The 13,954-nt window shown below is 34.0% G+C and overlaps 1 protein-coding gene across 2 annotated transcripts; it reads right to left on the reverse strand.

Moving 5' to 3' along the window:
- Positions 1 to 9,311: 9,311 nt before the first annotated feature.
- On the reverse strand, positions 9,312 to 13,954 carry LOC127106908 (disease resistance protein RUN1). 2 transcript variants are annotated; one of them, XM_051044201.1, is made up of 6 exons: positions 13,758 to 13,954; positions 12,743 to 13,247; positions 11,510 to 12,608; positions 11,113 to 11,406; positions 10,161 to 10,946; positions 9,312 to 10,080 (listed from the first exon to the last, which is right to left on the reverse strand). In XM_051044201.1, the coding sequence occupies exons 2-6, from the start codon at positions 13,240 to 13,242 to the stop codon at positions 9,541 to 9,543; spliced, it is 3,219 nt and encodes a 1,072-aa protein (XP_050900158.1). In that variant the 5' UTR covers positions 13,243 to 13,247; positions 13,758 to 13,954; the 3' UTR covers positions 9,312 to 9,540. The 2 variants fall into 2 exon arrangements, with proteins under 2 accessions (XP_050900158.1, XP_050900157.1); XM_051044200.1 differs by having other exon boundaries at positions 12,743 to 13,289.

Genomic DNA, 13,954 nt, shown 5'->3' on the forward strand with positions numbered 1-13,954 from the left:
TTTCCTCAGATACTACCTAGCGTACGGTACATTCCGAGGTGTAGTCTAGCGTACGACTACTTTTCGTTAGATACAGCCTGACGTACGGTTCACTCTGCAACTCAGATACGATCTAGCGTACGATCCATTCTGATCTTCTTTCCTCAGATACTACCTAGCGTACGGTACATTCCGAGGTGTAGTCTAGCGTACGACTACTTTTCTTCAGATACAGCCTAACGTACGGCTCACTCTGCAACTCAGATACGATCGAGCGTACGCTCCATTCTGATCTTTATTCCTCATATACGATCTAGCGTACGATCCACTCTGATCTGTTTCCCCAGTCGCCAGCCTAACGTACGGCTCATTCTGCAACTCAGATATGATCTAACGGAGGATCCATTCTGACCTGTTATCCCCAGCACGTATGACCCATTCTGATCCTTTCTCCCCAGTGAGGTCGCCAGCCTAACAGACGGCTCATTCTGCTACTCAGAGACGATCTAATGTACAACGCACTCTGAAGCTCTCATCATCAAACCTTCTGGATGGCATCTCTAAGCCCATCTCCATCAAGACTAACTCTTAATTAGCAAGTGCAAATTTTTGGGGCATTCTAGGTGTTCAATAATCTTCCACCTCCAGACCACGAATGGCGTACATACCATTCTAAATCTCTCGGTTCAAGAATATTGAACAGGGGCAGCTGTCATACCCCAAAATTTGCCCGTTAATCTTGCGAGACATTTTTCAAGACACTCCAACTCATTTTTCAAGACATTGATATTAAAGGAACAAAGGCCCAGCACACAGGTGGCCAAATCCAGAAAATGACTTAAAATGGCTTGCTCACTAGGCGAGCAAAATCCTTCGCCTAGCGAAGCTTGCGAGTACCAGAAATTTTGGGCTTCATTCTGAGCCCATCAGGTAAAAAAAAAACTATTATAAATACCAGGACCTCATTCAGAAAAGGGGACAGACAGAAACGGACGGACAGAAACCCTAGCAAGGAAACCCTAACAGAAGCAACCGAGCAAACCCTGGAGGCTAACCAAGAGAATTCAGAGCAACCCTAAAGGAAACCCTGAAGGAAACTCATTTGCACAAAGGTTACCTCCGCCCAACTCAATCCGGCATCAACCCTAAGAGCGATCTGCCAATTCAAGGTTGCAATTCAATTGCAAACAGGTTTACATTACTATTACCGCTTTATGTCCCTAATTCACATGTGATATCATAATTGAATTCATAAATATATTTGAGGTTTTGCATGCGGACTTAAGCATGCCTGGATATCGTGAACGTTTAACCATGTAATTTTCTGTAATGGATGCCATAAGGTTTGGAGCTTGCTGAAATCGTACTGTTCTAAAATTCAAAACCCGCAGCCGTTCGCTAGCACATCGCCAAACGAACATGTAGCGAGTGCTCGCTAAGCCTTCGCTAGGCGAGGCAGCAGCGAACATGACAGTCGCTGTTTTTGTTCTGTTTTGATCTTTGCTCATCTGAGCTGTTTTATTATAACCATGCATTGTTTACCTGATACTATTATTGCTTTGTTTGGTGCAACTCTTGATTGCAGCCCATTTGGTACTCTGACCTGTTTGTGGAATTTTGTAAGGGCTCACATACTCCCGAAGAAGGTAGCTTGCTAGGGATTCCACTTTATTTGTGGGATACCCTTATGGAGATTCATCCTAATTACCTAATTGATTACAAATGTTTTGGAGATTCATCCTAATTACCTAACTGATTATCAAATATTGCATTTGAATATGTGATTTTGGCCCCCTCTTTGTTGCCTTGCGGTATTACGGTATTACGGTCATGTCCCGCGAATGTGGGAATACACTTAGCAAAGACCCTTCGATTAAATCATCATGTCCCTATAAAATAAATCATAGTCCCTCGGATGTTGCCTGCGAATGTATGATGTTGTCCCTCGATGACCCGTCGTTGTAGCCTACGGTTAAATGATGATGGTCCCTTCGAATGCTAAGGTATCCTTACAAATGTTGCCTTCTATGACCAATCGATGACCCTACGATGTCCCTCACATCCAAAGGATAAAACTACTTACTTCTCAATAGTAAGGACAGTTTTACCCTCATAAGGATAGGAAATGCCCATAAAGACCTTGGGTAGGTATAACTCTTAAATGCTGAATCACAACTTAAAATACTTTTCATACATCAGACTTTGCAAAATATCTATTAGAAAATCACCACTTGGTATACATTCATACTAGAATCATTACCAAGTTATATTTTTCTAAATAGCTTTCAAAATTAAACGAGATAAACACTTTGTATACATTCGTACAAGAATCATTACAAAGTTAAACTCTCTTTTCAAAACATTTTCTAAGCAATTCTCAAACACTTTTTCAGACAAGAAAAACATAAGTGATTCAGCAGTTAAGAGCCCATGGATAACCATGGATACAAAGGGTGCTAACACCTTCCCTTTGTATAATGTACCTCCCGAACCCAAAATCTAATCAAGGTCTTTCTTGTTCTTTTCCGCCTTTCCTTATTGGATAAAAGAAAAGTCGGTGGCGACTCTTGCTATCCGCGACATTGCGATTCAAAGTAAAACACAAAAGTCCAGTTCACCGTATGACACCTATGGAATTTGATTTTTATCTATATCTCTAGAGAATATTCTCTGGTTTTTATTTTAATATTTTGTGTAAACAATGTAATATTATGGGTAAACAATGTAATAATTTTAAAAAAATAAATAATAATCTTACCTCTCGGTTTTCAAGATAAATTGAGATAGAAGATACACTAGCTTTTAAAATAATAAAAGTGTTGTTGTTGGGGTTCGAACTCATGTGCATATGATATTATCCCTCGGTTTTTAAATCATTGAGGTGATAAGTGGCAATTTTTCATGACGCCCTTCGTCACCTCGCTACTGCATCCGAGGTAAAATGCATTTTGCGTCCGACATTAAAAGCACTTTTTGTAGTAATGTGAACCCGTCTCGAATTTGACAAAAAATCTACTTTGACTGGATTTATATACGGATTTGGATTTCCCCCGATTATAAAATATGAAGAAGGATCAGATAATAGGGACATTAGTAGTCACCTTGAATCTGTCCCTAAACCCGTCTTATTTATTTTATTATTTTATTTTTGATAATTTAGAAAATTAAATATGTGATTAATATTTTAACTTTTTTTGTATTTATTATTTAAAATATTTGAAATGTACACTTGAATTTTTTTAAATTTTTTTATTTTACTATTTGTAATATAATTTGATTTTGAAAAAATAAATATTTTTATTAAAAAAATTAATTCCATTAAATAGATGGTGGCGAGACGCGAATACCTCAACCTAATCCAAACTTGTTTGGGATGAGTTTGAGTTTTAATTCTCCATCCCAATGACAATTGGAACGGAGAAGGATGATTGTTTTGAGATTTAGATTTAGGTTTTGGGGAAGGTAAAAAACGTCTCTGATTTGACGTTAGACTAAATGTTGAAGGATGTTTGTTTTGATTTTTTTTAAATGGTTGTTATAGTCTTATAGTAGTAGATTATTTAGGTTTTTAAATTTATGAGAAATAATGATTTGGAGGATGAAGATGATGAGTCAATGAGTGTTCCATGGACATTGTCCATATTACTAACTTAATTAATACATTAGCATTTATCTTTAATAAAATGATATTTTGTATCCAATGTTGTAAATATTGTGTAACTTAAATGACTATTGCGGAACAAAAATAACAAAAAATGGTCAGATGATTTAATGAGAGATAAAAATTCAATTGCATGCAGTTTTATCAAATTTCATGATCCATTTTCAAATTAAACTGCATAAAAAGTTGTCATGTTGAGTCTATTTTACAATTTATCTACTCAATTTATCTTTGTAATATGTAGCAATTAAAATATTCCGATCAATGATATTGTGCATAGATTACTCTACTCATAAATCAAACAAGATTTAACATTAAAAAAAATTCCACAAAGTTCTACAACTTTGACGGAAGATTCGAAAAAATTCCAAACACAAGGAGAATTATTTTCACACCGAGAACAATTCGCATACAACCCTAAGCCTCTTCCCGATAGCTTTGTCATCGATATCCACACCTCGTTGTAGCATAAAAGAAACTTAAGAATCGATTCGAAGGAAAGCAAAGAGGAGCAAGAACGGAGAAAGTGGAACTATTTCTCGATAACTTTCGGGCCGATAATTTCTTGTCTTATGATCCTTAATATTGTGTTGTGTTGTATGATATAGTTTCCTGTAAGAAATTATAAAAAACTCAAAACAATACTTTGTCTCTAAATCTATGTCCCTGGAAAATCTAAAATATTGCAACATAACAACACCCAAAAACAGAATCACATCTAAAACAAAAATTAGATCCACAAATACCGAAACCGAAAAACTCTTCGAAATTGTCAGAAAAAGCCCCGACGAACTCCACCCTTCCTCCTTGCGATTCCGCCACACACGACTACGAGTCCTTCACCACTCGCAACCACGATGTTGCTGCTCTAGTCGGTAGCATTTCATTTTTCGTGGTTTATTTCGTTCGATTTTTTTTCCTATTGTGTTGGATGAATATTTCAATAGTGTTTGATTTGTGTGGGTACTCATGTTTGTGTTGTTGATCTTGAAAAGGAAGAAAAAATATCTTGTGGTTTTTATGAAAAGTGAAAAATAGTTTTTCCTTGTTTTGAGAGAAGAATAAGAGACTTACAATAAATGAATGAGTGGAACACGATAGATATGATATTGCCTATTTGTTTTGTTACTGATACCACATGTTTGTTATTTGTTTATGCATTTATTATATTTTATTCTCAAAAATAAGCATTGGGTATTCATACTTTATGCTAAAGAGAATTAATAATTAAATACATATATTATCAAAAAGAGAAATGTTAGTTTGATATCAATTTTCGGGATTGAATTTTTCTAATTATTATTATTTCATCATTTCAAATTAATAGTTATAAATGATGAATATTTACATGATTTCTATTTCCAAAATATAATTCTTATCCCAACTATATTTTCTTTTTTTCAATTTAAATGTGTACATGGATTCTCTGATATAGGATTTTGAATGCTCCCATGTATATGCTTGCTGTTCCATTTTTTCTTTTTTAAACTATTTTATTTACTTTTGCATGTATTATATATTATAATTAGGATAGAGTTTTGGGCTTAGCCCAATAAACATGCTTTCCATACATCTCTATTTTTTTTTTCATAACTACAAATACACCCTCTTGTTTTTTAATTATTCTAGTTAATTAATTATTTAGTTAACTATTAATTGGGATTTATTTATTTAATATTTGAGATTTATTCAATTAAACTAGTAATTAGAGTTTTCTAATTTTAATTTAGTTTGATTTATTTTTGAGTTAGGGTCTAATTTATTTATCTATGGTGTAATTAATTGGGATTAATTCTATTCTTAATTAGTTAGAATATTTTTCTTTAATTAATTAGGGATTTAAATTTGGGGTTAATTAAATCAAGAAACATGGGATAGAATTAGGGATAATTTCTAGGATTTTAAGGGATAAAAAATATGATAAAATTGGGATAGGGGATATATCTTATTACATCTAATTTAATTTATTAAATTAAATTACATTTTCAAATCTAATGGGACAAGGACATGAGATACCATATGGGATAAAATTCTAAGGTTTTCAAAGGTTAAATTGGGGATAAAATCGGGATAAAAGATTATGTCTAATACATAATTATGATCACTAATTTATTTTCTTAAATAAATTAAATATATATTTTTGCAATTAATAAAGGGATAAAAATCAAATTCAACACACTTCAAATTATAAGACCTCTACCCTATTGTATTCAGACATTTTATCCAAATAAATTACTTCTCTGCCCCCGATGCGTGAGAATTTTCAAGGGATGAAAACAACTAACCAACCAACATTTTTTAAGACGAACTACGGGGCTCTGATCGTTCAATAAATTTGAGGGTACGTAGATATAGAGTTGTAAGACTCTAGCGAGTATAATGATCAAAAAAAATTATTAGGGATTCCCTTATTAAAATTATAAAATATTTTTGTAAATAATTAAACAATTAATAAATATTAAAGCAAACGTTCCTTAGAAACACACTTATCCTAGAACTAAAGGAGGATCTCATTGAGTACAATGGAGGTAAGAGGTGCCTAACACTTTCCCCTTAGTTAACCGACTCCCAAACCTAATCTCTCACCTTTAACTATTAGGTTTTATCATTATTTCCTTGTTCCTTAGGTATTGTCATTATACCTTGTAGAAGGTTGTCTCTGCTTGTTAGACCTCCTAAGTTGAACTTGAGATGATTCTGGAGCTTCATTAAGATTTTATTCCTCTGATATATCGATATCCCCTTCACCGTCATTAATTGGAATATTTACCTCGTCTCCAAGTTATTGATCATCAACATAATCATATCGTTCACCACCATTGTGATCATCACCACCAATAGGATCCAGGTTATGACTAGGTAACCGAACTGGATCAATATTAGACAAAGTGATATCTTTCTTGGGTGTAACCCTTCATACCTTATCAACGTCTTCAATAGTTTGGTCTTCCATAAACATCACATCACGACTTTGAATAAGCTTTTTCCCTATAGGATCATACAACCTGTAACCAAACTCATCTTGCCTATAGCCGATGAAGATACACTATTTTCACTTTGCATCTAACTTGGATCTTTCATCCTTTGGAATATGCACAAAAGAATTACAACCAAAGACTCTCAAATGATCATACTTGACATTCTTTATAAACCAAATTTTATCTGAAACTTCACTGCTCCAAGCAACAGTAGGAGTGAAATTAAGAACATGCATTGTCGTGTAAAGTGCCTCACCCCAATAATGATTAGGAAATTTAGCTTCAAAGAGCATACACCTTACTCTCTCAATTAGTGTTTGATTCATAATCTTTGCTAAACCATTCAATTGAGGAGTTTTATAAGGAATCTTTTTATATTCAATACCATGCTACATGCAATAGGAATGAAATGATCCACAATACTTTCCACCATTGTCCGAAGGAACATATTTCAGCTTCTCGCATGTCTGCCTCTAAACCAAAGCATGGAATTCTTTGAACTTTTCCAACATTTGGTATTTTGTCTTCAAGGCATAAACCCATAGTTTCCTGGAGCAATCGTCAATAAAGGTAACAAAATAAAATGCACCACTAAAGGATTTTACCTTTAATGAATCACAAACATCATAATGTACCAATTGAAGTAACTTTGACTTCCTTGAGGGAGGATATATCTTGAAAGATACTTTAGTCTGTTTATCAACCATGCAATGAGAACACTTCTCCAAATCTACATTCTTTAATCCATGAAGAACATCCTTTTAGGCCAAAATATTCATCCCCTTTTCACTAATGTGACTAAGTCTTTGGTGTCATAAAGATGTTTCCATGACAATAACATTCACATTGTCCCTAGCAACCAAAACTTTTGTATAATATAATTTAGAAAGTTTTTTCCCTCTAGCCGCAACCAATTACCTTAAATACACCACCATTACCCATGTTCAACACTCCAAAATCACCAGAAGTATAAGATATGAAGAAATCATTCCTTGGTGTCAAACTTGTGAAGATATTCAACAAGAACAATTTATTATTCCCTGATTTAGAGGCATACAACGATTTTATCTTCTCCCACAAAGTTTTTGCATATGTCGCATTAGCAATATGGTTATAAACATTATATTCTACATATTGTCGAATAAAACCAAAATACTTATTGGTGCTCAAACTCCCATTCTTCACCAGACACAGAAGCCGACTTTACGTAACTAAAAACCAGTAAATGCAATTTCTTCACAAATAGTAAACATTTCATCATGCCCTTCCATAAATGGTAATTAGAACCATTCAACAATACCATCTTCATCTTTGTACTTGACTCCATCATTCAAACAAGTAAAATAGTCTTTAACCAAGAGCTCTGATGCCACTTTGATGGGTAATTAAGACACAATAATATACAAATACGCAACAAATATAAAATTCCCCCTCAATATGAGAGTAAAAACCACGAGTCGTCCAGACCAATTAAGACACAATAATATACCAATACGCAACAAATATAAAATTCCCCCTCAATATGAGAATAAAAACCACGAGTCGTCCAGACCAAAGACTCCACTATAATCAATTAAGGGTAGAAGAGAGTCTTAAAGTTTTTTTTTGAAATCTTGGCATCCGGCCTTGCAACCGACTAATCCAAGAGGACCAATCCCATCGTCCACTAGCGGGGGGCCAGTTTTGAAATCATAGCAAAGCTCAACACAAAGATTGTTAGCACCTAGTAGGTTCGAACTCAGGACCTTGAGAGGAGCACACACAAGACCCAAGCCTCTGTCTCTAGACCAACACTTGGGGTTAAGATATATTCTTAAAATGATTTACAAATTAATACTAACAACCACAAATCACAAAGAAAACTATCTTACAAATAAGAATAAAAAAATTGAACGATTTCTCAAATATGCAGCTTCAGTGCGGAGCAGATAACTCTCACTGAAGCTGGATGTGTTTAATGAGCAAAACTAAAAGGGTCTAGATGATCGAAAGTTGCATATTCCTAGGTGATCAGAAATGTGCTAAGTATGCAGCTTTTCTGATACAATTCGTAGCGTAGGTGATCGAAAGTTGTAAATATTGTGTAACTTAAATGCCTATTGCAGAACAAAAATACCAAAAACGATCTAATCATTACAAAGGTTAGGAGATTTAATGAGAGACAAAAATTCAATTGCATAAAGTTTTATTAAATTTCATGATCCATTTTCAAATCAAACTGCATAAAAAGTTGTCATGTTGAGTCTATTTTAATTTAGCACATTAAACTCACCCATAGATGTTAGTTATAAGTAAATAAATTCCAAAATTTGTTGGTTATGATTTATTGGAATACACAGCAAGCATATAAGCTCAAATTAAAGTGTGAAAATCATGTTCTATCTTTAAACTCATTTACAACTTATTACAAACTGCTAGAGTTTGTTGAGATAATTAGCTTTGGATTCATAGTACATAAATACTCAATTTATCTTTGTAATATGTAGCAATTAAAATATTCCGATCAATGATACTGTGCATATATTACTCTACTCATAAATCAAACAAGATTTAACATTAAAAATTCTAAGAGTTCAATGTATTTTTTTACTTTAAAACAATATCATCTCAAACTCTTAAAATTTACAACAGGTAAGACTTCATTTCACAACAAAGCAATGTCATAGGGAGTGTGACATAGGTTTTAGAAGAGCTAGACCACCAATAACTTCAACTTAACATTGATATTAATATATCCAAGACTTTGGCATTTAGCAATATCTCATTAAAGAGAATCAATGATCAAAACATGTTCATTGTTATCACTATAACAATGTACATTAATATTGACATTAGATAAAAAGAAAACTAACAAAAAATCATCTTTGAAAAAGAAAATATCAAACTAATTCTACTGAATTTCAGAGTTTTTCATCAATCAGCTCAATAATATGGCTGAACTGACGAATTTCCCTTGGACATCTTTTGTGGATTTAATTGTTCCAGATCCTCCTTAAATATCCAACGATAACCACAATTTTTTACCTCCAAGTGCAAACCAAAGGGCTGACTAACTGTAGCACTCAATTCAATACCACTAATATCATCCCATCCCTCTGTTGCATCACTTATCAAATCAATAAATTTCTCCCTACCGAAAAAAATTAGCAACAGGTGATCTAAATCAACTGTGACCAGATCTTTTTCAAGATGTATGGGAATAATTGAATAGATCCCACACCGTGTACCTTTAAAACCAAACGCAATATAAGATGACAGTTCTTCCCTTAAATTAGTAGGATTATCTTGCGCTACAAATGTTAAGCAGCATGCGATGCCTATCAAATTCTTGTCATGCATAATGGATGATGGATCGATGCTTATTGAACTGCCTACACTTTGTTTGGTGAACCACTTTGGAATTTGAGTTTTGGGAATAACAATTTTAATGTCTTCCATTGGGATCTCGGATTGCATGTGAACCTGGTATCAAATAAATTAGTTCAATCACATAAAAACAAATATATAAATACAGACAAAAGGAAAAAGGATGGAGTAGTGACCTGAAGAAGTTGTATCATCCAAGAAAAAGCAATTCCAAAATAGCTTTCCATCTCAACTAAACTGGGACAGTCAAATATATATAACCCAGCTGAATATCTACGAAAACATGTTTTTCTTACTGACAGAACAGTTTTTGATGGGAGCTCAGGCAAATATTTCAGGCGCTTACAGTGCTGCAAGTTTAATTTTTTAAGTTTGGAAAGTTCTTTCATGCTAGAAGGTAGTGTCACAAAATTGTTCCCCCCCAAATATAGGGTTTCTAAGCAATGTAACAACCCAATTGCATAAGGGATTTGAAAAAGATTGCAGAAACTCAAGTCAAGATATTGCAAACATGACAAACGAGACAATGAAGGCAACAATAAACCAACTGAATCTTCAGGTTTTTGAAAAGTCAAATATCGAAAGTGCGGCTTTAGAAATTTGTAGATGAAGGATGTTGGTTGGTATTGGGTAGTGCTTTTCTTGTTATCAAACATCTCCGGATGTTCTATTTGGCTTTGTATATCTAACAGATTCTTAAATAAGTTTGGACAGCCTGAGAGATCTAAATTTTCGAGAGAATTCAGACCAAAAATGTTGTTAGGAATACTGACCAAATTTGTACAATTTTTCAAATTTAATCTGGAAAGCCTCCTTAATGTACCAATGGATGGATCAATCTTCACGAGTTTTATACATCCTTCAAGACATAGGCTCTCAAGATTTGGAGTCTCCTCAAAATTTGGCATCATATTAAGATTCTTTGAGTAATTGAGATTAATATGTGTCAAATTAGGTAGAGACTGCAGGCAATGAAAAACAGAGAGAGACAAATTCAAAATCATACTTTAACTTTAATTCATTTCTTTAACTAACTGCACTGAAAGTATAAATAAATATTGTGAGATAAAAACTTTTTGTGCTCATCAAAAAACGAAAAGCAATGACTCATAACCATTTCTATAGTACCTTTGTGCCTTCCCATAGTTTCCTAATGTTGCTATGACGTAGGGTCAGTTCAACAAGTTTATACGCCTGAAAACTTGATGGCAAACTAGTGAAAGGATATTTATCCCAACGTAGATACCCCAATTCACTTGAAAGAAAATTGAGACTTCCTGAGAAATTAAACGTCAACAACCTGAGCAATTTAAGTCGACTCATTTGTGCTAAAGCTTCGGCCCTCAATGTTGTCATCTGTTGTATTTCTATATCCTTTTCTGAATCATACTCCATCATCATGGCTTCAAGGTTTTCTGTTGCCTACAGTATTGCAAATGAAATTAAAGAGTATAGATACTTCAAATTTATTAATCGATTGTGGAAAAAATGGCAAGCAATTGTTTTATTTCAATAACTATGTTACCATGTTTTCTGAGATAACATTGTGGACGTCTTTGTAGTCCCACACCCTGTTCCACTTTCTTGGTTCTTTGGGTGATTTTTCTCTAACGATACTCTTTCCCAGTTCTCTAAACAAATCATGCATGCAAATTATCTGTTTCTTGTAAGTTATGAATGATTTATCAACGAGAACTTTTAAACCAATATCAGGATGAAATCCACGAAAATCTAAAACTTTCTTCACGTATCCCTTCCTGTATCCATGAAAGAAACAAGCAATATCAAGAAATATGTCCTTTTCTGTATCCTCTAGTCCATCAAAACTAATTCGGAGTACATTCATAATATCTGTCCTTGGGTTCTCTCTTAATCTTGACAATGCACTTCCCCACTCAGACACATCTCGACCATACAGAAACGAGCCCAACACTTTAATTGCGAGTGGAAGGCCATTGGCATATGCTAGTACTTCTTTTGTCAAGTATATGTAACCACTCATGATGTCATCACTTTTGAAAGCTTTCTGGCAAAACAATTGAAGGGCACATTTACGATCCAAGAGTCGAACTCTGTATACTTCATCTACTCCATGCTCTGTCAAGATGTGCCCATTTCTAGAAATTATGATTATTCTACTCCCTCTGCCTAGCCATTCTCGTCTCATATCCAATTTATCCAGTTGTTCAACTTCATCCACATTATCAAGAAAAACAAGGGATTTTAATCGAGATAGCCTAGTTCGAATCAAATTAGAAGCCATAGGAAGATTGCATATTTGAAGATTTTCTTCATTTAGAGTTTGACGCAGAAGTTGCTTTTGTACTCCAATTGGGCCATGATCTCCATAAATTTTACTTACATCATCAATAAAGCAGCAAGCATCAAATTGATTAGAGATTCTAGCATACAAAGCAGTAGCAAGAGTCGTCTTTCCTATTCCACCCATTCCACAAATCCCTACTACTCGAACATCATCATCATTTGAGTCCAAATTCAGATGGTTTTCTAATTCTTCCACTCTGGAGGGCATCCCAACTATATCCCTAGGTAAAGTCGAAGATTTATTTCCCAATAAGCATGTTACCTTTTTAGTAATTTCTCCAATCTCTGCATATTGTGGCCTAAAAGACCAGAGGAAAGAAATACCAAATCATCACATGACAGCTCTAAACAAAAAAAACTAGAAAATATTATGTACTCTTTTGTAATTAATTGAATAGTTCAACTTGTTGCAAAGATAGAAAAGAGTACGTACTTATCCCTTACTTCCCAACCAGAAAGATTGGCTACTTGTGTTAGAGCTCCTCTCCATCTTTGCACTTTCTCTAAAGTTGCTTTGAATCTTTCTTCATGCCCTTGAAAGGCTTTTTCATAATCTCCGCATTGCTTTCGTACCTCAGAAGGACTGACATCAAAGAAAATAGGTAGAACAGATTGTCCTGGAACTTCAATGCATGCAGCAATTTTTGCTAGTTCTTGCAAGCACCATGTGGAAGAAGCATAGTTTGTTGAGAAAATAACAATCAAAATTTGGGATCCTTCAATAGCTTGTAGAAGCTCAAGTGATATATCTTCCCCTTTCTTGAGCTTTGTATCATCCCTGAAGGTAATAATAGCTTTCTTATGAAGAGCGCCAAAGAGGTGATCGGTGAAATTGTTGCGAGTGTCTCCTCTAAAGCTCACAAACACATCATATTTCCATCTCATCTTTGGTGAAGAAGAGCTGCTTTGGAGGCTATTGCAAGCCAATGCCATTGCAACTGTAAAAGCCAAAACCAAGTTGCTGTGAAACTGAAACAAGTCTGAAACACAAGGAAAAATTAAATAATTGATATGATTGCTCATAAATGATAGACATGAAGTGAAGAAAACAAGGCATATGGACTAACAGACATATTAATATAAAGAATCCGGATCAAATGTCACCAAAGTATTAAACTCAGTAACATTAGAGATTCGATAACTCTTCAAAATTCATTGTTGGATCGAAACTTATTATCATATATATCATTTATATAAAATTTAACATCAATTAAAAATCATTTGATAGGTAAATGAGATGTATAAAAATTAAGGTCTTACAAAACTTTGACAAAACTGCTAATTTTGATGATTCTCTTTAATCTATTAATTTATTATGAATTAGAAATCTAATTAGTGTAATCATTTAAAATTGATCAGGAATTAATTCATGCAAGAAAGTGATAAACAGTAGCTAATATAAATGAGTTAAAATAGGAAAAGATGAAATTAGGGAGATGAAGAACAACCCTGTATATGAGCAGCGTGAGGAATATAGAGATGAATCTGGAGAGCGTCAATGGAGAGTGAGAAAACGGAAGTTGATTTGGAATGGATGAGATGGTTTCTTTTTTATTCTTCTTTTCTGTAATTAGTCAAAGCAGCGTTACTTCCTACTATCTTCTTCATTCCAAATTAGTTGATTCTTTCGATCAGTCTAGTCCCT

Source organism: Lathyrus oleraceus, chromosome 7 (genome assembly GCF_024323335.1).
Source record: "Lathyrus oleraceus cultivar Zhongwan6 chromosome 7, CAAS_Psat_ZW6_1.0, whole genome shotgun sequence".
NCBI classification, from domain to species: domain Eukaryota; kingdom Viridiplantae; phylum Streptophyta; class Magnoliopsida; order Fabales; family Fabaceae; genus Lathyrus; species Lathyrus oleraceus.

What these genes read in the sequence shown, in the direction of transcription:
- LOC127106908 (XM_051044201.1), bottom strand. Translation starts at nt 13,242, where the DNA reads ATGGCATTGGCTTGCAATAGCCTCCAAAGCAGCTCTTCTTCACCAAAG. An exon ending in GGTTGGGAAGTAAGGGATAA is followed by an intron (nt 12,609 to 12,742) that starts GTACGTACTCTT and finishes CTGGTCTTTTAG; the next exon opens with GCCACAATATGCAGAGATTG. An exon ending in AACTATGGGAAGGCACAAAG is followed by an intron (nt 10,947 to 11,112) that starts GTACTATAGAAA and finishes CATTGCCTGCAG; the next exon opens with TCTCTACCTAATTTGACACA.